Source organism: Barbus barbus (genome assembly GCF_936440315.1).
Source record: "Barbus barbus genome assembly, chromosome: 31".
In the NCBI taxonomy this organism is placed as follows: Eukaryota; Metazoa; Chordata; class Actinopteri; order Cypriniformes; family Cyprinidae; genus Barbus; species Barbus barbus.
This window is the reverse complement of record NC_136759.1, coordinates 27,884,437-27,911,119: the sequence shown is the minus strand read 5'-3', so window position 1 is coordinate 27,911,119 and position 26,683 is coordinate 27,884,437. Positions and strand designations below refer to the sequence as shown.

Here is a 26,683-nt window from a genome sequence, read left to right as displayed (position 1 = left end):
ATCTGGTCAATTATTACTCCCATTATTACACTTCTTTTTTCATTACATGTTGCCCCAAAAACACATTAATATGCAAATTAGATTTAGTTTAAAGGTACATTGTATATAATGAGAAAACCTGTTAATGGACATTTTACACACATTTTGCATAAAGAAAAAAGGTATATCGAATCATTCTAAACATAGTTGAGAATAATGTTTATACAAAAAAAAAAAAAAATCTAAAACTAAAAATGTATTGGTGATTTAAAAAATCTATTGTTTTTGTCCATGCATGTTCATTCATGTCTTTTTAGTTTTTCAAAGAAATTATGTCCCAATGTCCTCAACCGAGGCCATAGCATAGCTTATGAATAAAATATATATATATATATTTTTTTTTTTTTTACTTTATTCTAAATGCTCTAAACAATTTAAAGACATGGAAAAAAATCCTAAAACAACTGATGAGTCTTATATAAGAGAATAGAAATTTGTCTCTAAACAAGTCTTATACTTAAACAATCATAAACATGTTTGTTCTTCATACCTTTGTATGTTCTTATTTAAGATACTAATACCAATTGGGACAAACATTGTCTTATACAAGGTTACCTTAAACCATTTCCCAGATGGGAACAATTGAAAAGAAGCATGGATAGAATGTAATGGATCCATATCAATATGAAATGCTTCCTTTTCAACTTTCCATTGTATAAAGTTCTGAAAGAGGAACATTGTCTTTTATATTGTTTGCCCGTTTTACAGTCCTTAAAAGCTTGTGTTTACTCTTAACAAAAATAGAGTTAAACCAGGATATAATGTTAAAAATGAACATGATCAGAGCACTGGATCTGATGCTGCTTCGGTTGTCTTCCCATCATTGTTTTTAGGCCTTGCCAAGCCATCTGTATACATCACCTGTCATCATTTTTGTCCTCCATTTTTCAAGTATTTTGCCATTTGGTACCTTTTTGGTAACTCTTTAATTGTTTTACTGTGTGAATCACCCTTTAAAACTACATTTGTTTGTTTATTTATTATCTCAAACTAAGATAATGTTTAGGTTCCTTTGTAACCCAAGGCTTGTAATTTGGATGTCTTGCATATTTTGAGGGATAAAACTGTCTTGCTTGCCTGGTTTACAATCCTTTGAAAGCTTGATTTTACATTTAACTGTATTGGGAAGATGGGAAATAGTTTCTGTAATTAAATATATAAGAGAGCCCACCAGCTCAACTTCTTTTCCTATCCTTTCCCAGACAGCAAGCAACCATTCAAACAATGTCATGTTAATGTTGATGGGTCAGTGCTTATTGCATTGAATTAATGTTACAAAATTATATTGATTCAACATCACTTTTGCACCCTCGGTTAATGTTGAAACAGTGTTGACATTTTAACAAAAACGATGGTAATATCACTGAATCAATGTAATGTTAGTTTAACATCGTGTTAGAAATTGTTGAAATAAAAAAAGCAATGTTTACAATTCAAATACATATACATGGTACATCAACATATTATTTATTATAGTAAATGTAAATCAGCTATGTGCTTACACATGGCTTTTTTCCATGTGTTAGAGTGTGTTTTTTTTTAATGATGCATTGAAACAAGCTGTCTCCATCACAGTGCTTTCTGCATTTTAATAATTTTCTGTAATTTGAATAGTTTTACACAAATTAAATGGAACATTTGTGATAAGCATATACCATTGATTATCAATGATTCATTTAAAAGTGGAAATGTTGTGGTAAAAAACTTAAAAACACATCTAAAATTCACTTTGAAGGGATCTGCTTTAGCCTTTATCTCTTCAGGATAGTTTTTTTTTTTTTTTTTCTTTGTGACAGATTCACAAACACAAGTTTCATCTTTGATGGCCATCTCACAGTCAAACTTCCTCTCTATTGCATTATACATACATATTATATATCACTTCAATCTTACAGAACATTCATGGAAGAGTTGTTCTCAAGCTTTGGGAAAACATTAAAGTACAATGATCATAGATTCACATCTTTCTCTAGTCTACACCCTTTTCTGAGAATCAGGACACCAAATCCTGCTCCCACCTCTAGATTGAGACTTCAGATTTGGCTACATTCAGTAATAATACACAAATGACATGAACAATCACACAGCAGTGGGAATGATATCATTATCTGCAGTCCATGAGGAGCTGAAAGTATCCTGGTTATAAATATTATTGTGGGTATCAGTAACAAATAACCTTTTCATGCATTCATATAAGTGGGACAAATGAAAGGCATTGTGGTGTCTCATATTCTTTCTTATCAGATGCTTCGGAGGCTGAGCTACTCTGTGAGCAACTCCACCCACTGCATAAAGCTGCACAGAAAGCTACTTCTTACAACTCCATTTTTGTCTTTAACTGACTCAATTCTTCTGCACCTGATCGGTTATCTTCATCACAGTGAGTATTTTAAAAATATATTATTAAAGAAAGTGGACAAAATATTATATCTACATTTGTTAACGCACAGCTTTGCATTATACTACATAAACTGATCTGATTAAATGTAAAATTCGGTAACACTTTATTTTGATAGTCCACTTTAGACATTCTACTTACTATAAGTAACTTTGTAACTCCATGTCAACTAGCAGTCATTAGAGTATTAGTGACTGTCTGCTTCATATCTGCTAACACTTTATTTTGATGGATGTTTTAAGTAACTTTGTAAATACGTGTCAACTTATTCTACTAACCCTAGCCTAACAGTCTACTAATACTCTAATGAAAGTTAGTTGTATTGTAAACAGCTAATGAAAATAGCATTGAGGCAGTATACTCACTTGTTTCTAGCAAGTAATTGTTTTATATTCATAACTCACATAGATCTGGTTTATGTTTAGATGTATTTAGCCTGTGATTGGTTGTGATGACATTTATTTTTACATTTAATCATTTTAATAATTTCACTATTTTTAACGCTTTTATCCAAAGCGACTTACAAATGAGGAGAACAATGTAAGCAATCAGAGCAATGAAAGAGCAACAGTATACTGTGCTGTGACAAATCTCAGTTAGTCTAGCACAGTACACATAGCTAGGGTTCCCCTTTCAGTCGGTCACTCCGAGTCACGTCAGATGACCGACGAAATTGGGATCTCGCCAGAGAGACCAATCCACTTCGAGTGTAACTAAACGAGCCAATGGACATTGGCATGCGATCATTGCATCCAGCTGCCGCTGATCACCGCGTGAGCATAAGAGGCAGCGGGTGCACCGCATTAATTCATCCTTTCGCTTCGGAGCTGAGCGGCGGTGCATCACTGCTGCTCTCCTATCCTGTGAGTGAGAAACAGCGAGCAAGTGTTGGCGTTACAGCGCAGCAGTGGTGGTCACGTTTTCCGTGAGGACGGTCACACTAGGAGTGTGCGGTGGCCGGCTCCCCTGCGTGCTTCAGCATTGAAAGAGCAAATTTCTCTAAAAGAGTAACACGGGTGATCGCGTCTTTTTAAAGATGTCCTATCACCCGTGCGTTTCTGGGTGTGGTCGTTTCCTGGCGCCTCAGGATGGTCACGATTGCTGCCTCACGTGCCTGGGCATTCAGCACGCTGAGAAAGCTTTCGTGGATGGTTCATGTTCTTCTTGGAGGGACATGACCATCTCGGAGTTGCGTAATAGACTCCGTTATGTCAAACATGGCGGAGTCCCTCTGCCGCGATCCAGCGTTCGTCTTCGCACCCGGGGTGACGGTGCGTCAGGTGGAGTCAGAGGTAATTTGAGGATCACGGTGAGGGCATCCCCAAGTGGAGCTCCTCACCCCTCAAGCACTCCGCAGCTGGTGGAGCTGCCGAAGGAGCGTGCTGGACTGGGTGCACCAGGCGTTTCCTTCAATGCCCCCTCTGACGACCAGATGTCGATTGCTGCATCGGAGGGCAAGCCCGCTCTCTCTGGGGATGACGACTCAGCTGCGTTGCCCCCTTCGGGTGTGGTAGCGTTGTCCGAGCCAGACCCAGAGATGACGGCTATGCTTTCCCGGGCCGCCGAGAATGTCTGGCTCATGTGGAATCCTCCACCGTGTCCCGATCCTTCGAGGTTGGACGAGTGGTTTCTCGGGGGGAGTCGCGCTGGTTCTCAGCGCCCTCCTCTGGTGCCATTCTTTCCGGAAATGCATGAGGAGCTTACAAGATCGTGGAAGGCACCTTTTACTGCCTGAAACAAATCTTGTGGCTCCTCCTCCCTCACCACCCTCGATGGTGGGGCCGCCTTGGGGTACGCGGGCATCCCCTCGGTGAAGCGGTCTGTGGCCATGCAACTGTGTCCAACAGCCGCTACCACCCTGCGGGGTTACCCGTGTCTCCCCGCACGGGCCTGTAGGTATTCGTCAGGTTTAACTGGCAGTGCTTATAGAGCCTGTGGGTAGGCGACTTCTGCCCTCCACGTCATGGCGTTACTGCAGGTCCACCAGGCCAAGGAGACTCCATCCCCAGGTGGTCCAGCTGATTTGGAGTCGGTTCGGAGTTGCTCAGGTAGACCTGTTTGCATCTCCGGAAACCACCCACTGCCAGTGGTTCTACTCCCTAGCTGAGGCAACGCTCGGCACGGATGCACTGGCACACAGCTGGCCCCAGGGCCTGCGCAAATATGCGTTCCCCCCAGTGAGCCTACTAGCACAGACACTGTGCAAGATCAGGGAGGACGAGGAGCAGGTCTTGTTAGTGGCTCCATATTGGCCCAACAGGACCTGGTTCCCGAAACTTATGCTCCTCGCGACAGCCCCTCCCTGGTCGATTCCTCTGAGGAAGGATCTGCTTTCTCAGAGACGGCACCCTCTGGCACCCGCGTCCGGACCTGTGGAAACTCCACGTATGGTCCCTGGATGGGACGCGGAGGTTCTAGGTGACCTACCCCAGGAGGTAGCACTCACTATCGCTTCAGCACGTGCACCGTTCACAAGACGGGCCTATGCTCTGAAGTGGAACCTGTTCATCGATTGGTGTTCCTCTCACCGTGAGGACCCCCGGAAATGTTCGATCAGAGCTGTGCTAAATCCTCCTAGGCCTCCCTCCCTACCCTCTTGGGATTTGGCATTGGTGCTAAGAGCCCTACAAACTGCCCCCTTTGAACCTTTGCAGTCAGTTGAGTTGATGTTTCTCTCTATGAAAACCCTACTACTGACTGCATTGGCCTCGACCAAGAGGGTGGGGGACCTGCAGGCATTTTCGGACGACGAATCGTGCCTTGAGTTTGGGCCGGCTGACTCCAGTGCAACACTGAGGCCCCGGCCCGGCTATGTGCCTAAGGTTCCTACCACTCCCTTCAGGGACCAAGTAGTGAACTTGCAAGCGCTGCCCCTGGAGGAGGCAGACCCAGCCCTAGCTTTGCTCTGTCCTGTACGCGCACAGTACGTGGATAGAACTCAGAGCTTCAGGACCTCAGAACAGCTCTTTGTCTGTTACGGAGGACAGCAGAAGTGGAAGGCTGTCTCCAAGCAGAGTATGGCCCACTGGATAGTGGATGCAGTCACCTTGGCCTATGAAGCACAAGGTGTGCCCTGCCCGCTCAGGTTGCGTGCTCACTCCACTAGAGGTGTCGCATCGTCCTGGGCGCTGGCTCGTGGTGCCTCACTAGCAGACATCTGTAGAGCTGCTGGTTAGGCGACTCCCAACACATTCGCTAGGTTTTATAGCCTACGTGTCGAACCGGTTTCCTCCTGTGTTCTCTGCCATCTCTAATGATGCAGCCTAAGCCATCTCAGAGACTTCCATGTGATATAGGGCCCTACGGGGTTACTTCACGTGTCTAAATGTCACTTAACCCCCTCTGGGAGGAGGTGACTCCGCAGTGTGCCTCTTCCAGGCGGAAGGGCACCCTTCCCAGTGTTATCCAAGTCCTACTGGTGGGTTGCTCAAGGAACAACAGTAGTTGACCTTCTCTGTGTAGAGCCCGGTCCTATCGTCTGCCTTATAGGAAGGATCAGGGGGCCTACACAGGGCACTGGAAGGGGCAGCGTCTGTGGCGCTTTGGTAGGGATCCCAATTTCGTCGGTCATCCGACGTGACTCGGAGTGACCGACTGAAAGGGGAACGTCTCGGTTACGTATGTAACCCTCGTTCCCTGAAGGAGGGTACGGAGACGTCACGTCCCGTCTCCAGAGTCGCTGTACCACCGCTGAGCTGCCGGGTCACCGGCTCGGCTCCTCAGCGAAAGCATGAATTAATGTGGTGCACCCGCTGCCTCTTATGCTCACGCGGTGATCAGCGGCAGCTGGATGCAATGATTGCATGCCAATGTCTATTGGCTCGTTTAGTTACACTCGAAGTGGATTGGTCTCTCTGGCAAGATCCCAATTTCGTCGGTCATCCGACGTGATGTCTCCGTTCCCTCCTTCAGGGAGCGAGGGTTACATACGCAACCGAGACGTTCTTTTTTGTTCATTTTTGAATGTTTATAAATGTTTGTAAAAATCTAACGCTGTAATTTTTATGCTGACATATTTTAGCTTCTGGAAATTTCTGTTTTTGTTGCAATGTGAAATTAAACCGATTTCCATTGATTCTTCAAACTGAAAACACTTTCACAAAGACAAAAGTCTAAATCTGATTGGCAAATTTTTGCAGGTTTTGGGGGAGCCTAGCGTTAAGCATTTTTTTAACAGTCCACCAGGAACAAAAGCTATGTTTACTGGTTCGGGGACTGCAGTAATGAAAGCTTCAGTGGAGCAACTAAAATCTGGATTGAAAAACAAAGTTTGTGAAGTTCATGTCTTAAAGACATTCAAGGTTTTTTCAGACTTTTGACTTTTGTTTTTGTTTACTCACTGGATACAGGAAAAGTACTATTCTAGATATGGATTCTAGAGTGATTTATTTTAATTAGCTGTGCGTCCTCTCATATATATATATGTAGATAGATAGATAGATAGATAGATAGATAGATAGATAGATAGATAGATAGATAGATAGATAGATAGATAGATAGATAGATAGATAGATATGAGAGGACACACAACCGTATAACACACTAATATATATATATATGCATTTATTATGGATGCGATTAATCGCGATCAATCGTTTGACAGCACTAATACAAGTTTTTGTTTACATAATATATGTGTGTATACTGTGTATATTTATTATGTATATATAAATACACACACATACATGTATATATTTAAGAAAAATATTATTTTTATATATTAAATATATTTATATATAATATAAAATATAAGAATATGAATATATAAAAGTATAAACGTAAATATTTCAAAATATATACTGTATGTGTTTGTATTTTTGTACACATAATAAAGATACAGAGTGCACATACATATAATATGTAAACAAAAACTTTTATTTTGGATGTGATTAATCGCGATTAATCATTTGACAGCACTAATGTGTTTATATATATATATATATAGGAAGATCAGTTGTAGTACCTCACTGACAATCACAGGCAATTTAGTGGCAGGTAAGATTCAGTTTATGATTAATTTTTTGGTATCCTCAAACAATGACTAATTCTGACAGCAAATGAATTTATGGCTATAATGTAATTGATCATGAAGACAAGCATTCATGATCCAAGTTGACCATCAAGCTCTCTCCAATGGTTGTGGAGGTTGGTAATATATAATAACAAATTCTCTGATAAGAAAGACAACCAAAGTGTGTGCCTCCAGAAACATGTCTGGGAACACTGTATTACAGACTTAGAGTAGAAACTTTCTTCATTGTTTTATGTTTATTTGTTTCTGTTGTAATCTGTAAAAGTTTTCAATCATTCAAGGTTTAAATGAGCTGTATTTTAAGGGCTGCTGGACTCTGCACGCTGAGGATGAAGACGCTTACAGCAGCTGCTCTGTGTGTAGCGATGGCTCTCAGTCTCTGCTCACGAGTGGAGGCTACCGCTGCCTTTGACCTCCTGCGCCAATCTGCTGGTAAAGAAGTGTATCATTTGTTCATATGAATACAGGTTTTGCAGATCTGTGTCTCACTTCTACACTACCAGTCAAAAGTTTTTGAACAGAAAGATTTGTAATGTTTGTTTTTTTTAAAGAAGTCTCTTCTGCTCGCCAAGCCTGCATTTATTTGATTCAAAATACAGCAAAAGCAGTGTCATTTTTAAATATTTTTACTATTTAAAATAACTGTTTTGTATTTGAATATATTTTAAAATGCAATTTATTCCTGTGATTTTCAAAGCTGAATTTAGCATCATTACTCCAGTCACACGATCCTTCAGAAATCATTCTAATATTCTGATTTGCTGCTCAAAAACATTTATTTCTTATTATTACATTTATGTATCATTTATTTGAGCACAGACATCAATTACATTTAAATATATATTCAAATAGTTATTTTAAATAATAAAAATATTTCACAATATTACTGCTTTTGCTGTATTTTGGATCAAGTAAATGCAGGCTTGCTGAGCAGAAGAGACTTCTTAAAAAAAAAATATTACTATTCAAAACCTTTTGAGTGGTAGTTTACTTTTTTTCTGACATTTTTGTCACTTGTCTTTCATCAGTGAGTTACATGGGGTCCCTGCCCTGCGGCGGATGGGACTGTGAATGTGCCTTCAGTAGACAGCAGAGCTGCTGTTGTGTGGCACAGCCTCTGTTTGAGCTGGAGGAGGCCACGTTCATGCGTATGGTTGGCTTATGGGAAGGACTGTCTCATCTGAACAGCCAAATAGAGGAGCTCACAGGTATTGTTGCCTCATACAGCGGATAAAATAAGTATTGAACACGTCACCATTTTTCTCAGTAAATATATTTCTAAAGGTGCTGTTGACTTGACATTTTCACCAGATGTCGGTAACAACCCAAGTAATCCATACATACAAAAAAACTAAACAAATAAGTTCAGAAATGAAGTTGTGTGTAGTAAAATGTAATGACACAGAGAAAAAAGTAACACATGAAGAAAGGGAGGTGCAAAAAGGCATGGAAAGCCAAGACACCAGCTGAAGTCTATCAGTAATTAGAAAGCAATCTTGCCCCTCGTCAGTGGAAATTGGTTATTAGCTTCAGTCCCAGCACCTACAGAACCAGGATGAAGATGATCCCAAACACAGCCAAGGAAACTCTCGACTGGTTTCAGAGAAAGAAAATAAAGCTGCTAGAACGGCCAGCCAATCACCTGACTTCAATCCAACAGAAAATAAGAGCTAAAGATCAGAGTTCATCAAAGAGACTCACAGATCCTTCAAGATTTGAAGACAAGATCACAGCTGAGCAATGCATGCGGCTAGTTTCTCCTACAGGAGACGTCTTGAAACTCATCACCAGCAAAGCCTTTTGTATGAAGTATTAAATACATTTCAGTAGTTCAATACTTTTTCCCTGTGTCAGTCCATTTTATTACACAGAACTTAATTTCTGAACTTATTTGTATTATTTTCTTTGTATGTATGGATTACTTGGGTTGTTACCAACATCTGGTGAAAAGTTCATGTCAACAGCACCTTTAGAAATATATTTACTGAGAAACATTGTGACGTGTTCAATACTTATTTTACCCGCTGTATTTGCTTATAATTTTTGGGGGAAAAAATGAAAATCTTACTTTGAACTGTTATATTTTCCTTGCTTTCTGTCCCTTCCTGAAGCTGGATCCAAAATAGCCTTCACTGCTACGATGCTTCCAATGAGTGGATGTCTTGGACCGTTTACCAGCAATGTGTCTATCTCTTACCAGTCTGTCTCCCTCAATCAGGGCAATGGCTACAATCCTGCTTTGGGTAGGCAGGCCACAATACATTGTGCCAATGCTGCTTCATATTTCAAGGCAGTGTCAAAATCCTGAACATCAGGAAATGAGTGGAAAACAGGAGACTATAATGCTGCTGTCACAGTAGTCTATGAAACACGAGCAGAATGAGGTTTTGTCCAAATCATTCATTAAGCTGTTTTGATGTAAATTATCGGATTTATGAAAGTATTTGTATTTTCAAAAAATGTACACCACATATAAATGATGCATAAAACATCTGAAAGTGTTGTTTTCAAACTGATGACAGTATTTTGATAACAAATACCATAATATTTCACAGGTAGGATGCAGTTCAACTTAGTTGTTTAAAATATGACAGTTATGAAAAACGTAAGCTGTCATATGAACGCTGGTAAGCTTCTGATCTAAAACTTTGAGTGCCTTTTTTATAAAAAAAATGAATGTGGCTTCAATGTTGACTTGCTTGCCTGTGCTTCTTGCCAGCTTGTATGACAAAATGTGAAATGTTGAATAATCATGGCATTCGTATTTATCATAGCTGTATCAAAGGTCAGTTCATTTCTAATATTTCTGAAATAATTGAAATCATTTTATTTTATATTATTTTACATGAGTTTCAAAGGACAGATTACAATGAATCACCCAGATACTTGAACTCTAAAAATACTAAAACTTTTGCCCAGATATTATAAAGTCTACCTGTGGAGTAATGCATAACAGTTTTAAGAGGGAAATAAGGATACTATGAGTTTTGTTTATATTTCATTTAAGTCATGACGAAGTCAAGTAATTCCATATGCAACTGATTAACACTACACCTCATTTAAATGATATATACACTATTCAAAATAAAGGCGTTTCACGATGCCAGACAAGAACCTTTTTGTTTAAATGGTTCCATAAAGAACCTTTAACATCTGAAGAACCTTTCTGTTTCTTTGTGGTGAAAATAGGAGCTGGTTCTTTAAAGAATCTTTGACTCAATGGTTCTTCTATGGCATCTATGGCACCTTTATTTTTAAGAGTGTAGGCCAAACTAATCTCCTGTTTAGACTCATGCAATGCAATGCATCAAGTTCAAGTTGTCCTTGTAGAGCCAGCTTCTCATAGTAAGTTTGAACAGAATAAGCCAAGCAAACATCAACCGGATCCTGATTCTTCACAGGCACATTCACGGCTCCTCACGCTGGCCTCTACTCCTTCTCCTTCACGGCGTACTCCAGCGTTGGCAGTGCAGGTCAGCGGCTCTACCAGAAGGTGCAGCTGATGAAGAACAGCCAGCTGATCGCCTCGTCCTGGGAAGATAACCGTGAGGATTCGGAGGACAGCAGCTCTCAGACGGTTCTTCTGCAGCTCAGACAGGGCTGTCAGGTGTATGTGGAGCTGCTGTCAGGCAGACAGCTGTGTGGAGACACCCAGGGCCAAAACACCTTCAGCGGATACCTGGTCTATCCTGTGTCTGAGCAATGAGAAAACAATAACTGTACACACATACACAGCTATCTTCATCAGAGATTAAATCAATGGAAATAGAACAAGATGTCCGGGTGTGAATCTGGCAGTCTTCATATAAAATTGTCATAAAAGTGACTAAATAAACATGTATCCTACCCTTGCAAGACAGTATCTGGCTTTATGAATAAAGATGACTTTAATAGTTTTTGTGCTGCTTATTCCTTCTAGTTTGTTGACATCTTTTTATATACTGAATAAAAATATAAAACCATATTTATCTATAAAATAATAACCAAATGTGGTAACACTTCACTTTTATGTATAATGCATTATAAAGGGTTATTAAAGGCTATTGCATTACTCATGTGTGTTGTAATACATGATATCTTGTCGTAAATAATTATAACCGAATTTAAAATGCATAGTGTATCAATGAATTGATAAGTGTTACAATGTATTAATTGTGGTTACAATTATTCATGAGATTGTACAATGCATTAAAAGGTCCATTTCAAGGCATAATTAATGTATTAAAGCTACTTTTATCATGCATTATACATAAAGGTTTTAAGTAAAGTGTTACCCCAAATGTCAATCATGACAGCAATACAGCATACTACTTTCTGAAATGTTTGTCATGACTACTGTTTCTCTTACTAATCTATATACTATCTCTCTCTCTCTCTAAGCGTTTTACACAGCAGTATCTACTTTCTGCTAAAACTTTAATGCAAGTAATACTATCTATTTCCAATATATTTATCAGCATCAACAAGCTTGACACTTGAACACTTGAGTCCAGTTTTGTTATTCTGTTATTATAATAATAATATCTGTATACATAAAGGTCATTTGGAAAGTTTTCACGAGTTTTACTGTGATCCTAATATAACATCATATAATTTTGTTCAGCATAATCAATCCTTATAAAGAATCACACAAATATGAGATATGATACAGTTTACATTAAAATTAATGGTCGATGAAATGAATCCCTCATACAGGTTAAAAATACAGGTAACATTTTACTTTAAGGACCATTTCTCACTGCTAACTAGCATGCATGTTACTAACATACTGCCTGCTTATTAGTACTTATAAAGCACATATTAATGCCTTATTCTGCATGACCATATTTTAGATCTCTTAATTATAAACCCCATACATAAACTACCTTACTAACTATACTAATGCACAGCAAATTGGGAGTTTATTGCAGCGAAAGTCATAGTTAATAGTTCTTTGGGAATTAGACCCTAAAATAAAGTGTGACTAAAATATAGTAGCATTGCATTCTTTCAACATTAGATAATGTAGTATTGAACACACACTGGGGAGTATTTTGTACATAGAAGCCCTTGTTAGCGCTTGCTTCCTACGTGTCAGTAAATCATTTTGCTTCAGCTCTCTCTTATTTCCCTTCTGTCAATGCTTCTGCTTCGAAATACCTTATATACCGCTGACAGACCATGGCCTGTCTCAATGTGTATTTATCTAATCTATACAGTCCATCTGTCAAACTATTCCATGTATGTCTCTGTCTAAACTCAAAGCTTATTTCCAGCTCCACCTCGAGCTTCCAGCAGGCGCTCACACAGCCTTCCTCTGATGCAGTGATGTGGTATTTGGGGAATTCGGCTCTCTGACCAAACTACAGACTCTTGGCTTGGTTCCTGTCCTCATCCAAGCCTCTTCCCAAATAAGGCTTTGCTTTAACAAAGGGCCGAACCAGAAAGCTTAAGTGCAGAGCAGAGAGGAGGATGGGCTTGAGAAAAACAGCATGTCCTTTTAAGGCGTTAATTTCCTTTTCTCTGCCCCCTCTCACCGAATGCCTGGTTTTTTATTTCTCTAATGGAAAAGACATCCCCTCTTGAAACAGCGATAGGGGCGACTCTGCTGAACATAAAGCTCTAGGGTGACTGGTGCCTGTACGAACGACAAAGTCATCTTCATTTTCACTAGAGTAAGTATGTTTTTCATATGCTTTCAATTCCTTTCAGTCAGGTATTTTGCTGATTGTTGTGGCTTTTAAATGACATAAAGTAATAGTCCATCCAGCTCTACATGCTCTACCATACAAAATCTATGTACTATCTTTAAAAAAAACAAAAGACCAGACCTGAAAAATAGCTTAAATTTAGTATATTTCATGACTTTTTGATTGCAAGTAGTTATCAAGTTCACTTCAGTGTTTCTGTAATATTTGAATGTGTTGTGTAACGGGAGCTTCTTCTTTGTCGTAACCTTATACATTTTAATTACAGCATTTGTATCAAACATGTATATCTTTCTTCATAAACATTTAATGCAGACCTAGTCTATTTCAGTCCTTCTACATTATTATTGATGCAGAACAAACTAAAAAACTCAGATCAGGGAGAAAAAAGACTGTGAAAAGAACATAAACTAAATAAATAATAGTAATATACTTAATTAAATATAAACATTATTTATATGTTGATTATGGTATTTGTCTGATCGATACTGTAGATAGATAAAGTGGAAGCATTAATTAACCAATCAGTCAGCTTCATGACCAAAGCAGCCAGACTTTGAGGATAAATGCTCATATTAGGTCTAGATTACAAATGCCTAATACAATATTGAAATGTAAAACTATATGGAAACTTAAAGGGATAATTCACCCAAAAACAAATTACAATCCTGTCATCATTTCCTCACCCTCAGTTTATTCCAAACCTGAATGCGTTTCATTTTTCTGTTGAACACAAAAGAAGATATTTTGAAGAATATCAGTAATTAAACAGTTGCTGGTCCCCATTGACTTCCATACACTGAAAAACTGCATTTGCCTTGTCCTTACTCAAAAGAACATTTTATACTTGATCCAACTTAATCATTTTACTTTTTTCATCTTGTCATTGAACTAAAGTAAAATATTTAGTTAATGGGAAGTAAAACTAGACTGAAAAGAAATGTGTTGTTGGACCAACTTAAACAAATTACTTCAGCTTGTTACAATTTGTTTACTTTTTCTCAAGTGAAAAACATTAAGCTAGACCTAATCAAATTTCTATAGTCAGCTGAAACTAAAAAAATTCATTTTCAACCAAATATATATTTTTTAAGTTTGAAGTCACCATTGTGGAGATAAGTGTGGAGATAGTTGGGCTCTTGACCCTTGACTATTTAATATTAGTTTTTCTCTGGTTGCTGTAACTGTGTTTATAAAACACATTTGTTATAGCAAAATTTGCAAGAGAAAAATCTGATCGAGCAAACTTGCTAATGGTTCAATCATCATTTAGTGGTTTGATTCACTGGTGTCATCAGGAGTCTGTTGTCTGGGTATGTTAGCTGTTCGATTTGCATTGCAATCTTGTGATGTTATGACTGCTAGATATTCTCAATTTTTTAATTCATTATACAGGAAGTGTTTTGACTTGTGACTTCAAACTTTTAAACATATATATTTGGTTGAAAGTGATTTTTTTGCTTCAGTTGACTATAGAAATTTGATTTGGTCAAACTTAATTTTTTTCAGTTGAGAGAAAGTGAACCGATTACTTGTTTAAGTTGATCTAAGGACACATTTTTTCAGTGTAGTATGGGGGAAAATACTATGGAAGTGAATGTGTGTAAATGGTGTGTAAATAATGAGAGGATTTTCATTTTTGAACTATCCCTTTAAATGACACTTACAAATGTGTAAATGTCATAGCATTAGAAAAATATAAGCACTTTAAGTTTTACATTTTTCTCAGGTTTGGTAATGTGTTATCTTATTTATAATGTTCTGGAAAACCAGAAACCATTTACATTTGACACATGTATAATGGTTTATTTTCCCTTTTTATTATATAATTTAATCTAAAATTTAAAAAACAATTAAAAATTTTAGCATTTTTTTTTACTATTTGTCCTGAAATAAATAATTTAAAAGAATGATAATAAATAAATTAATTAAACAAAAAGGTGCAGATGTAATGCTCATAGGGTGAATGACTTTAAACTCATTCCTTAAGGTTGGGACTTCAGAGGAACTTCGTAAAGCACAGAATGGCAGCACAGGTGAAGGGTGTGTGTGTGATTTGAGCTTCGCTTTGATGATGTTACAGACTGCTGAAATGTGTGAATGTTACTGATGGTGTTTCTGGAGGAACATGTTCATCTGATCCTGTCTTATTCAGCTGTACAGTACTGATTTCCCCATCCACCTCCAATCAAGGACTATATGAACATGTGAATCTCTCAGCCTCTGCCTCTATGGTTGCTTTTTGTAAACAGTTTAGCTCAAGTTATTCATTCAACATAACATATTTGTATATAATTGAGCTGAACTGTTTGCCATTGGAAATGTTGGACTGTTCACATGGCGCAACATTTATAAGCATGATTTGTACTTGGATTTTATGGCTTTGTGGCTGCTTCCAATTGCATCATTGGCTTTTTTCCTCCACTTTATTCTGATGGTGTTTAGCTTAATTTCAATAGATACACGTTTGTTATAGGAGAAGAGGATTTCAGGAAAGGTAAAATAATGAAAAACTTCCCCCAACTGTGTTCTTGTTTTGTATCTTTACACTGAAAAAAACAAATGATACTAAACAGTAAGTGGTTGCAATCAATTTATTTTAGCTACATTTAAATAAACAAATTTAGTTGACTAACTTTCAACTTTTTTATTATTATTAAGTTAATATAAATAGTTTGTAACCACTTACCTTAAAAGTTTTTAGTAAATTCAATGAATCATTTATTTTTTTCAGTGTACACAACACACAAGCATTATTCGGTAACACTTTATTTCAATAGTCCACTTTAGTCATTCTACTAACAGTAAGTAACTTTGTAACTACATGTCAACTAGCAGTCATTAGAGTATTAGTAGACTCCCTGCTTAATATCTGCTAACACTTTATTTTGATGGGTCCACAACATACAACATACTGACTATCAGAAACTTTGCAAGTGTTAACTTATTCTACTAACCCTAAACCTACTCTACTGAGAGCTAGTAGACATGTAGCTGCAAATTAATGAGAATTAGTTGACATGTAGTTACAAAGTTACTTATAGTTAGTAGAATGTCTAAACTGGACTATCAAAATAAAGTGTTACCCATTATTCATGTTGAAAATGTCTAATAACATTTGACAGAGGAAAATTTCAGACAGACTACACTGGAACAAAAACAATACAAAATTATAATAAATCTGACATGGAATTGCACATATTATGAAACTTAATATTATGCTATTGATTCTCTTCTACGCAGGGAGTTTCAACCATGGCAAACAAGGGTCCGTCTTATGGGATGAGCCGCCAAGTGCAGGATAAAATCGAGCAGAAGTACGACCCTGAGCTGGAGGTGCGTTTGGTGGAGTGGATCGTGACTCAGTGCGGCTCTGGGGTTGAAAAACCAGAGGCTGGAAAACTGGGTTTCCAGACCTGGCTCAAAGACGGATGTGTAAGTCATGCATGTGTGGTGTCCTCACGGCAATCATGCAAGCAACATGTTCTGTACTTTTAAGAAAAGGCTGCCAAGAAACAGATTTTGACAGCATTTTATCTATCTATCTATCTATCTATCTATCTATCTATCTATCTATCTATCTATCTATCTATCTATCTATCTATCTATCTATCTATCTATCTATCTATCTATCTATCTATCTATCTATCTGTCTATCTATCATCTGATTCTATCTATCTATCTATCTATCTATCTATCTATCTATCTATCTATCTATCTATCTATCTATCTATCTATGCAGTTTGCGCCCAGAGGATACTCTAAAATGGCGCTATGTTGACTCAGAGGAGACGAATTGTTGAATAAAGTCGTTAATTTTGTTTTATTTCCGTACAAAATGTATTCTCGTAGCTTCATAATGTTACGGTTGACCCGCTGATGGCAGATGAACTATTTTGACGAAGCTTTTTATGCTTTTCTGGGCCTTGACAGTGTTATTTCCTTGGCAGTCAATGGGACAGTCAGCCGGTTGTCATCCAAAATATCTTAAATTGTGTTCCGAAGACGAACTAAGCTTTTACGGGTTTGGAACGACGTGATTAATGACAAATTTTTCATTTTGGGGTGGAGTAGCCCTTTACTAATCTTTTTAATAATTAATCTAATTTAAAATGTGGCCTGAGAATGTCTATTATTTTGGTTTGTGAGATCAGAGATCGTGCTGCACACAAACATACAAACATTCAGGAGTACAGAAACTTGTCAACGATGCCCTGAGACTTTTTATTAATAAAATAGCTTACAGGATCGCTACATTATATTCATCAGCAACGAGGAGATAAAATCGCTGTGTTTGAAGTAACTAAACTCACAGCTTCATTGTTTGTAGAGAGACGTGCAGACGCAGGTAATTCACAGACGCAACTGTCACCTCTCTCTCTCTCGATCAAATTAATGATTAATTCAAGTAGCTAAATGTTTGAATTAACTACTTAAAATAAATGTGATTTTACTGCACTATTTCTTTGTGTCAGGTGGTTCTTGCCTTCACGTTGTGCATTTAAAAATGCTTAATGCACAGCTGCATTATCCCTTATGTGTTCGCTCTTTTAGCAGCATTTTTACGGCTATATTTAAATGAAGCTCTGGTCATACTTGATGTACCCAAAATGCTCTTACACTATCGCCTTCATGCATTTCTCTGGTGTAAATAAAGCTCTGTCAGAGTTAATCTAGTGTGTGTAGTAGCCTCCGTGTCTTTGATAAGCACAGCACTTTAAGTTGGTGCACTGCTGGTGTAACTTTGTTTTCAGTTTGCATAAATTAATTGCAATGCTTCTGAAGAGAGGAAGAGTAGAAGACTAGTATGGTCTAAGGAAGAAGTGGAGGACGGCATGGCAGCAGCATATGGAGACTCCAATAAGGACATTCCACTGGGGGATTGTCCTTTCCAGCAACCAACACTCAAGTCATGGCAGATTTTACTCTGGAAGAAATAAGGGCAGTGGTGGAGAGAGCTCAAGCAGGACTTTCTGAAACACCCATAAAATCTATAAAAACTACCCAAAAGCTGCTAAAGAGGTTAGCAAAGCTTCTACAGACTCTTTGGAAAAAGAAGTAGGAACCCTATCTCTGGACACTCGCTGAGGGCTGTTTTGATTGTAAGGAGCTGAACTCATCAGGATTTGACCGGTTTCAGGAGATCTCGCTGCTGGATGTTAAAGGTAAAATATTCTGGTCCATCATTACTAATAGGCTAATATCTTAACTATCTTATCCTATCTCGCCAATGAGTATGTCGACACAAGTGTCCAAAAAGGAGGTGTGCCAGGATACTCCAGATGCCTGGAGCATACATCAGCGATTAGCCAGATCATCAAGAAGGCAAAGAGGAGCAACAAAACACTCTCAGTCGTTTGGCTAGACCTCACCAAAGCCTTACCCAGAGTACTTCACCAGCTTATCCATACGGCACTGGAGGACTACCAAGTACCATCGGAAGTAGTCAAGCTTGTAATGTCTCACGTGGATCCGCTGAAAATGAGGTTCACAGTGGGAAACTTCACCACCAAGTGGCTGAGGCTTGAGAAGGGTTTCATGGCAGGATGCACAATATTCATGGCTTTGTTTGTGACTGCCATGAACCTATTATTCAAGGTAGAAGGAAAGCAATGGAAAGCGCCAGTAGGTCACTATGGCACAAGACGTCCAGCCTGCAGAGACTTTATGGATGATATTTCTGTAATGACTTCATTGATCCAGGGAACTCAGTAGATCCTAAGTTCACTGGAAAAGATGACCACCTGGTCACAGATGCAATTTAAACCAGGTACATCTAGGAGCCTGTGTGTCCTGAAAGGAATGATGTTGAGGAACACCTTCAATATTGAAAATGCCAGCTATTGAAGAATGAGGAATTTGATGCTTGGGAAAGTGCTGTGACTACACTTTGAAAGACAGCACCAATCTTCAGGATACCATTACTCAACTGACCATTTGGCTCAATGAAATTGACAACAGCCAACCGCTTGTGAGGTTTAAAGTATGGTGCATCCAGTATGGCGTCATGCAGAGGCTGTATAACAGGTTTGTGTGAAGATGGCTGGGTGTTCCTACTTCAGCTCAGTCAATCTATACAGCTCCACTTTCCAGTCTCATTGGTGGTGGAAGAATTCAAAGCCACTAAGGCAACAACAACCTGCACACTGCTACTGTCTAAGGATGAGAAATTTAACTTGCCAACAAAACTGTCAATTGTGGCATGAAGTGGAAGCCTCGGGAGGCAGTGAGGGAAACAGAATCATACTGGAAACATCAGGAAATCATTGGCATGATCTGCCAAAGAACGACTGAGATTGGGAAACTACAAAACAATAGCCAAAGGTAAGAAGACACTTGTGGTATAGAGGGTCCGAGAGGCTGGCTTGTAAAAACAGTAGGGTTCTCCTCTCAGTGGCAGTGGATGCAGTGGGATCAGGCCCTCGAGCGCTCGCTGTCCTGGAGGGAACTCTGGAGTGCTGACCAAGGCAAACTGACCTTCCTCTTGCATGCTGTAGCTAATTGATTACCAACTCTAAACAACCTAAAGATCTGGGGCCATGATGCTGCAAGCAGGATGTCCAAACGCAGTGGGAGAAGGTTGCTATAGATGGAGGCATGACAAGGTTCTTGTTGAAATTGCCAAATGGACAGACTTCCAGAGGGTCAAAGCCAATAAATTTCAGGCACCACCACTCAGAGGAGTCCGTTTCCTAAAGCAAGGAAACAAGACACCCAAGTTGAGAAGAACTGACGGTACCCTGCCCAGTGGCAGCTCAAGATGGTTGAATGAGAGATCACAGTCCAACTTCTGCAGGTGAAGGCTGAACTGGAGTTCACTGCCAAACTCAGGTGAAGCGTACAGGTTGTAGGGCAAACACTCATGACCCTGAGATGGCTGCTGAAGATGCAGAGGGATTTCCAGCAGGATGAGTGCTCTGACCACGTTGCCAACGACTGCCAAACACAGGAATATATCACATCCGTAGTTGCTCCTGCAGTTAAATAACTTGATCATCATAATACATTTCTAACATGAAAATTTCCGTCACATTTTATCTTAAGGTCCAATTCTTGATATTAACAAAACATTAGCTATGGCTTTTGCCTCAGTAAGCTCCTAATTTGCTGCTTACTAATAGTGAAGTAGTTGTTTAGTTTGGGTGCTCTATTGGGTAGGATTAGGGATGCAGAATATGGTCAGGCAGAGTATTTTTTAACAGACAAACAGATCATCTGACCACATTTGTGACCATGGACCACAAAGCCAGTCATAAAACAAGTCTCAATTTGAAACAGAGATTTATACATCATCTGAATAATTAATATTTCCATTGATGTATGGTTTGTTATGATAGGACAATATTTGGTTGAGACACAACTATTTGAAAATCTGGAATCTGAGGGTGCAAAAATACAAATATTGAGAAAATCGCCTTTAAAGTTGTCCAAATGATGTTCTTAGTAATGCATATTACTAATCAAAAATTGATGTTTTGATATATTTACTGTAGGAAATTTTAAAAATATATTCATGGAACATGAGCTTTACTTAATATTCTATGCTGTAAAAAGTGATAAGTTGACTTAACTTAAAAAAACTGAGGAAACCCGTTGCCTTAAAATGATCAAGTAAATAATAATAATAAAAAAAATAAGTTAAGTGAACCTGACAATTCACTTAACTTATTTTTTTATTATTATTTACTTGATCATTTTAAGGCAACGGGTTTCCTCAGTTTTTTTAAGTTAAGTCAATTTATCACTTTTTACAGTGTAATAATATTTGGCATAAAAGAAAAATCAATCATTTTGACCCATACAGTACTGTTGGCTATGGCTACAAATATACCTGTGCTACTTATGACTGCTTTTGTGCTGAAGGGTCACATTTCATGAAGAACCAATGAAAGCTGTAAGATGAGTCAAAAAAAAAAAAAAAGTGTTTTGACAAAATTATAAATGAGTGAAAAGCTAGCTGCTAGTTGAACCTAGGCTATTCGGTAAAATAAAAAAAATAAAAAGCTAGAACAAAAAGATTGAAGTAGAGGATCCAAAATTGGCATAAGAAATGCTAAGAACAACTACAATTACATAACATTCCTGTTGAGTGACAGATACAACATTAAACCACACTAGTATCTGCACGAGTGAGACTTGATCACTCAGTGTTATTATGATGTGATTCATAATGAAGTAATCTTGTTTTCTGTACCGTTCTCAGGTTTTGTGTGAGCTCATCAATACTCTGTGTAAGGCCAAGCCTGTGAAGAAGATCCAGAGCTCCAGCATGGCCTTCAAACAGATGGAGCAGATCTCACAGTTCCTCAACGCTGCGGAGCAATACGGCGTCGTCAAAACCGACATGTTTCAGACCGTAGATCTGTGGGAGGGTGAGTTCAACAAAAGAAATATATACAGTATTTGTGATAAACATTCAGATCCATGTCAAAATTCACTATTCAATAGATGTGTTTAAATTATCATTGTTTACATCTCTTTATTAACTTAACTATCAGCTAACTTAAAAAATTATTCAACTTTATTTAACAAACTGATTTAATGTATGGCATGAGACAAAGCAAAACTATACTAGAACTAGGTTATCATTTATGCAGTAATAATTTGTGTAATTAAATCTGAAATTTAGATTTTTTTTTTTTTAAATATCACCTCTGTTATGGGGAAAAGCATCCTGTTTGTTGCATAATATTTCTTAGTACAAAGTAGTCAGGTCTAGTAGGTCTAGTTATTAACCAATTTTGCATTAACCTTCAACCCAGTAATATCTATGGTAGGGATGTTCGTATCGTTCCTGAAGTATCGATATATCAATAATGATGCGAGTATCAAAAACATTGATACTCAAATAAAAATGATCAGTGCTAAGGTGTGTTTTATTTACCAGTGATTTTGTTTATTTGACAAAAAATTCATGCATACAATATGCATTGAATTGGACGAATAACCTATGTTAGCAAATAAAGATGGAAATATTTTCCTGCTCATCTGAACATACGCAAATGTTGCAATCAGTCAATGTTAATATAAATCATACACTGTCAGAATAAAAAGGTTACATTTCATGCATGCAACAGTCTGTCACTGCAGTCCCTTAGAAAAATGAACCATGGTTTTCCTAAAGTGACCTAGTTCAACTGTAGTATTTGTATTTCCATGGTTACCAGTACAGTAAATATATTTTAACCATGTGTAAACAAAAATATGACCTAATGAGTTGCAATTAAAGCCTGTTGAATGTTAAAATGCATTTCAAATATAAAGTGAAGTCCATTTTACCCATTTTAGTAATTTAACAATTTAATTAATTTCATAATTTTACATTTCAGTTTAGAAGTATCATATAGGTATCGATATCGACGATACTGGCCTTTAAAAGTATCGGTATCGTATCGAAAACAAAATAAGTTCAGTATCTCCCATCCCTAATCTACGGTGGCCAAGAGAGCTCAACGCGCTGCAAATAAAAAAAACACATGCAAATAAATAAATAAAAAACACCTGCAAATTAAGAAAACATCTTCATCTTTTTGATAGCACATGTGCTGCAAATACTCAAAACACAACCAAAAACAGAAATGCACTGCAAATTGCCTACTCACAACACAAACAAATACGAACGAGCTGCAAATATGCACAGACTACATCAGAAATGTTTAAGGGAACCGTAACAAGCGACGAACCTGGCTGGGATATGCTTATAAATATCTACTCTGAAAGGTGAGATTTTTGCTTATTTTAACATCCTGGTCATATAGTTCCTTAGCTTTTTTTGCTGGGGGGGGGGGGGGGGGGGTGATTAGCCTAAATAAGATGACGAAATACTACACAATTACTGTAAATGCAAGCTGGATACTTTTAACTTAAAAAAATAACCATGGTTTTACTATTAAAATAAATAAATAAATAGCCTATATATTATATATACATCTAATCATTATATTAAAAAATTAATACGAATAAAAAATAGTTACTATAGTTAAACCATGGTAAATTAACCACACTAACTTAGTTTAACCATAGTATTTGTACAACTGTGGTTATACAAATGGTGATCAATATATGGTTACTACTTTTACTATAATAAAATCATGGTTAATTTTCGTAAGCATTGTTGGGGTCTTTGCTACTTGCAGCTTGTTTTGTGTGTGTTTCTGGTTTTGGTTGTGTTGTGAGTATTTGCAGCACATTTGTTGTTCAATTCGCATGTGTTTTCTTAAGTTCTCGGCCACCATAAATATCATCCATCCTTCCATTCTCTAAACTGCTGGTCTCTTTTTGTTTTTTCCAAGATGTAGATGAGTGTGTTTCTTCATCAGGTTTGTATAAATGTGTCTCTGCATCAGTGTCTCAGCAATGGATGCTCTGCAGTGAATGGGTGCCGTCAGAATGAGAGTCCAAACAGCTGATAAAAACATCACAATAATCCACACCACTCCAGTCCATCAGTTAACATCTGGAGAAGACAAAAGATGAAACTAATCCAGCATTAAGATGTTTTTAACTCAAATACCAGTCTATAATCCATAATAACTCTTCCTCCAGTGAAAAGTGTTCTGGTCTGAATCAGGAGAGAAATCTGCACAAATCAAGCAGCGTTTACAAAACAGCTCTAAACAAATATGTGGCTGGATTTTGATGAGAGAGACAACAGCAGATGCACTTTTTCACTGGAGGAAGCGTTATTATGGATTATGAACTCGTGTTTTAGTTCAAAATATTTTAGTGATGGATGTGTTTCAGCTTTTGTCTTCTCCAGATGTTAACTGATGGACTGGAGTGGTGTGGATTATTGTCAGCTGTCTGGACTCTCATTCTGACGGCACCCATTAACACGTTTTAAACAAATTTTTGGGTTAACTATTCCTTTAATAAGTTAGATTTTTTTAAAGCTACTTACCTTTACTTACCTTTTTTCAATTGCTTTTACTTTTGTAATAGGGTTAAAATAATAACGCTTTAGGTTTAAAATCAGTAACAATAACTATTAGTACATTAGTTTTAAAAAAAAATATTAGTAAAAATATTATATACTTTGGGCCTGAGGTGTGGAAAATATTATCAACAATAACCTTTCAAATGAAATGACCCTGACAACAACCCAGTTGTAGAACATTTTAAATAAGTTGAAATAAAACACTTAATAGGTTGTAAGTGAAAACTGCTCTCCAAGACAAAACAGAGCTTGATGAGGAACACAGCAAATGTGCTGATTACATCCTAATTTCTGACAGGAGAATTTAAAATGATCAATAATGCTACTGTAACAAATGTTTTCAAGGGTGTTTTAACTGTTCAGGGACTGATGTTACATTCAAAACACAATAATAACCCTTGACTTGTATCCATAATTCCAAATATCAAAAAATAAGTATCTTTTTGAATATTTACCTCTGGACATATTTGCCATGAACGATGGTTCCTGTTAAAACAAGCAAGCAAGCATTCAACATCTAATCAACTAGAACAAATGCAGGAATCACTGTAGAACGACTCCCTGCTAGATCCCAAAATGCAAGAAAATCAAACCAGTTAAGATGTCAGTGCATCTTTATAGCTTGTTTGTGTAAATGAGCTGTGCTTTAATCCTGCTGCTGCTGTCAGGAAAGGACTTGGCCGCGGTGCAGAGGACACTCATGGCTCTGGGCAGCATCGCCGTCACAAAAGATGACGGCTGCTTCCGTGGAGATCCCAACTGGTTCTTCAAGTGAGTCCCAACGATCACACGTGACACGGACTCATAGATCAAATCAATATTTTATTATTGTTAAATATCTGCCCTCTGCCTGCCTGCAGGAAAGCTCAGGAGAACCGGAGAGATTTCTCTGATGACCAGTTGAAAGAAGGGAAGAACGTCATCGGTCTGCAGATGGGATCCAATAGAGGGGCGTCCCAGTCTGGCATGACAGGCTACGGCAGACCTCGACAGATCATGAACCCATGAGCCAATCACTCGCCACGTGCTTCCCCACCACAGTCTAGATCAGAACCAGTCTAATAAACATAAAGAAAGAAGAACTCCGCTCATTACTAAAACAAGTGTCCATACCCAGTGTCTGTCCCTACTTGTGAAACATGTTTGGTCTGATTAAAATGTTCTTTGTTGAACAGAGTAGAATTGTGTTTCATCTGAGTGCAGCATGACTGCAAATCAACATCACATCAAAACGATCCCCATTTACTTCTGTAACACACATTCCTGCTCTTATTGTAGAGCATGTTTATGCAAATGCTAATGTTCTGTTTTGACGTCACGCTTACGGCGACTGATAATGCATTGATGTCGTGCCAGATGAGACTTGCGCAGCCTGAGTGTGAGAGACTTGTGCAGAAATCAAAACAAATGAGCGCTTCATTTCACTGATCACTGGTCTCAAACTCAATTCCAACCCTAATCAAATACATCTGATCCAGCTAATCAAGCTCTTCAGGGGCCGGTTTCATTAAACATGTTTACCAAATAAGCCAGGTTTATTTCACTTATTGTCAGCTGATTTGGTTCAAAATAAGTCAGACTAACTGAAGTCTGGCTTATTCGGTAAACTTGTTTAATGAAACAGGCCCCAGGATCACTAGAAACTTCCAAGCAGGTGTGATTTGGAGCTGGTTGGAGCTAAACTCTGCAGAGCTGTGGCCCTCCAGGAATTGAGATTGGGATGCATACTACGGTAGTAAAAAAAATCTAATATATGATTTATGCATGCAGTATTGCACGACCAAGATGTTTAACCCGAATATCAACGCGATTGCAATGTGATGCTGATTTCATACAATAGTAGTTCAATAAACAAAAAGTTAAAATTAAGTGACTTACATTTTAGACACAATATTGGCCGTTTTTGCTCAATTTCTCTGATGAAAATAGTTCCAATAAAAGCAACAGCAGAACTGGTGTGTGTCTCTGAGCAACACAGCGGTCTTTCATTACTGAATGAATCCACGCTTTTGAACGAATCAAGTGAGTCAATGATTCAGAAAGCCATTCATAAAAGACGGTCACTTCCCTCGTTTCTGAATGAATCTGCCGTTTGAACGAATCGATTGAATAAATGACTCAGTCATTTGCCGCCACCTACTGGTGGTTTGGTTTCATATTTAAAAGTATCATCGCATTTTTCCCAACATTTCTTATTTGTATGTTTAAAAAATTATTTATGCATTTGAAATTTTGCATTGTAAATGCATTTATAGAGAATATCTGTAACTTAGTCCAGATTGGAGGAATTCTAATGTTTAATACATTGTGTAAATGATTTTTTCTTTGCATTGAAAAAGTATAGATGTTTGTATATGCTGTCAATTATAGTTCTTAAAAGGAAAATCGGTATCGGCAGGTCACACTTGAAAAAAAAACAAATTAGAATCGGCCAAGAAAATTGAAATCGGAGCATCTTGTCTTTTAGGCCGATTTCACTGATCAAGCTTATATTTAACTACCGGTCATATAGAAAGATTTCTTAGCAACCAATCAGTTGCTCAGTCAGCTTCACTCACTTCATTACAGAAATGAATTGGCTTGCGATCTAC

At 37.9% G+C, this 26,683-nt stretch overlaps 2 protein-coding genes across 3 annotated transcripts; both read left to right on the top strand.

Moving 5' to 3' along the window:
* Nucleotides 1–2,283: 2,283 nt before the first annotated feature.
* Nucleotides 2,284–11,365, top strand: LOC306851821 (complement C1q-like protein 2). The gene is made up of 5 exons (XM_079388271.1): nucleotides 2,284–2,419; nucleotides 7,774–7,901; nucleotides 8,498–8,677; nucleotides 9,581–9,712; nucleotides 10,871–11,365. Exons 2-5 carry the CDS (start codon nucleotides 7,799–7,801, stop codon nucleotides 11,173–11,175), a joined length of 720 nt encoding a protein of 239 aa, XP_079244397.1. The 5' UTR covers nucleotides 2,284–2,419; nucleotides 7,774–7,798; the 3' UTR covers nucleotides 11,176–11,365.
* Nucleotides 11,366–12,849: 1,484 nt separating this feature from the next.
* On the top strand, nucleotides 12,850–25,264 carry tagln (transgelin). Of its 2 annotated transcripts, none has more exons than XM_079386979.1 (5): nucleotides 12,850–13,123; nucleotides 16,400–16,591; nucleotides 21,360–21,528; nucleotides 24,761–24,863; nucleotides 24,953–25,264. In XM_079386979.1, the coding sequence occupies exons 2-5, from the start codon at nucleotides 16,412–16,414 to the stop codon at nucleotides 25,098–25,100; spliced, it is 600 nt and encodes a 199-aa protein (XP_079243105.1). In that variant the 5' UTR covers nucleotides 12,850–13,123; nucleotides 16,400–16,411; the 3' UTR covers nucleotides 25,101–25,264. The 2 variants fall into 2 exon arrangements, with proteins under 2 accessions (XP_079243105.1, XP_079243106.1); XM_079386980.1 differs by having other exon boundaries at nucleotides 13,019–13,123; nucleotides 15,147–16,591.
* The last annotated feature ends 1,419 nt before the right edge of the window (nucleotides 25,265–26,683 follow it).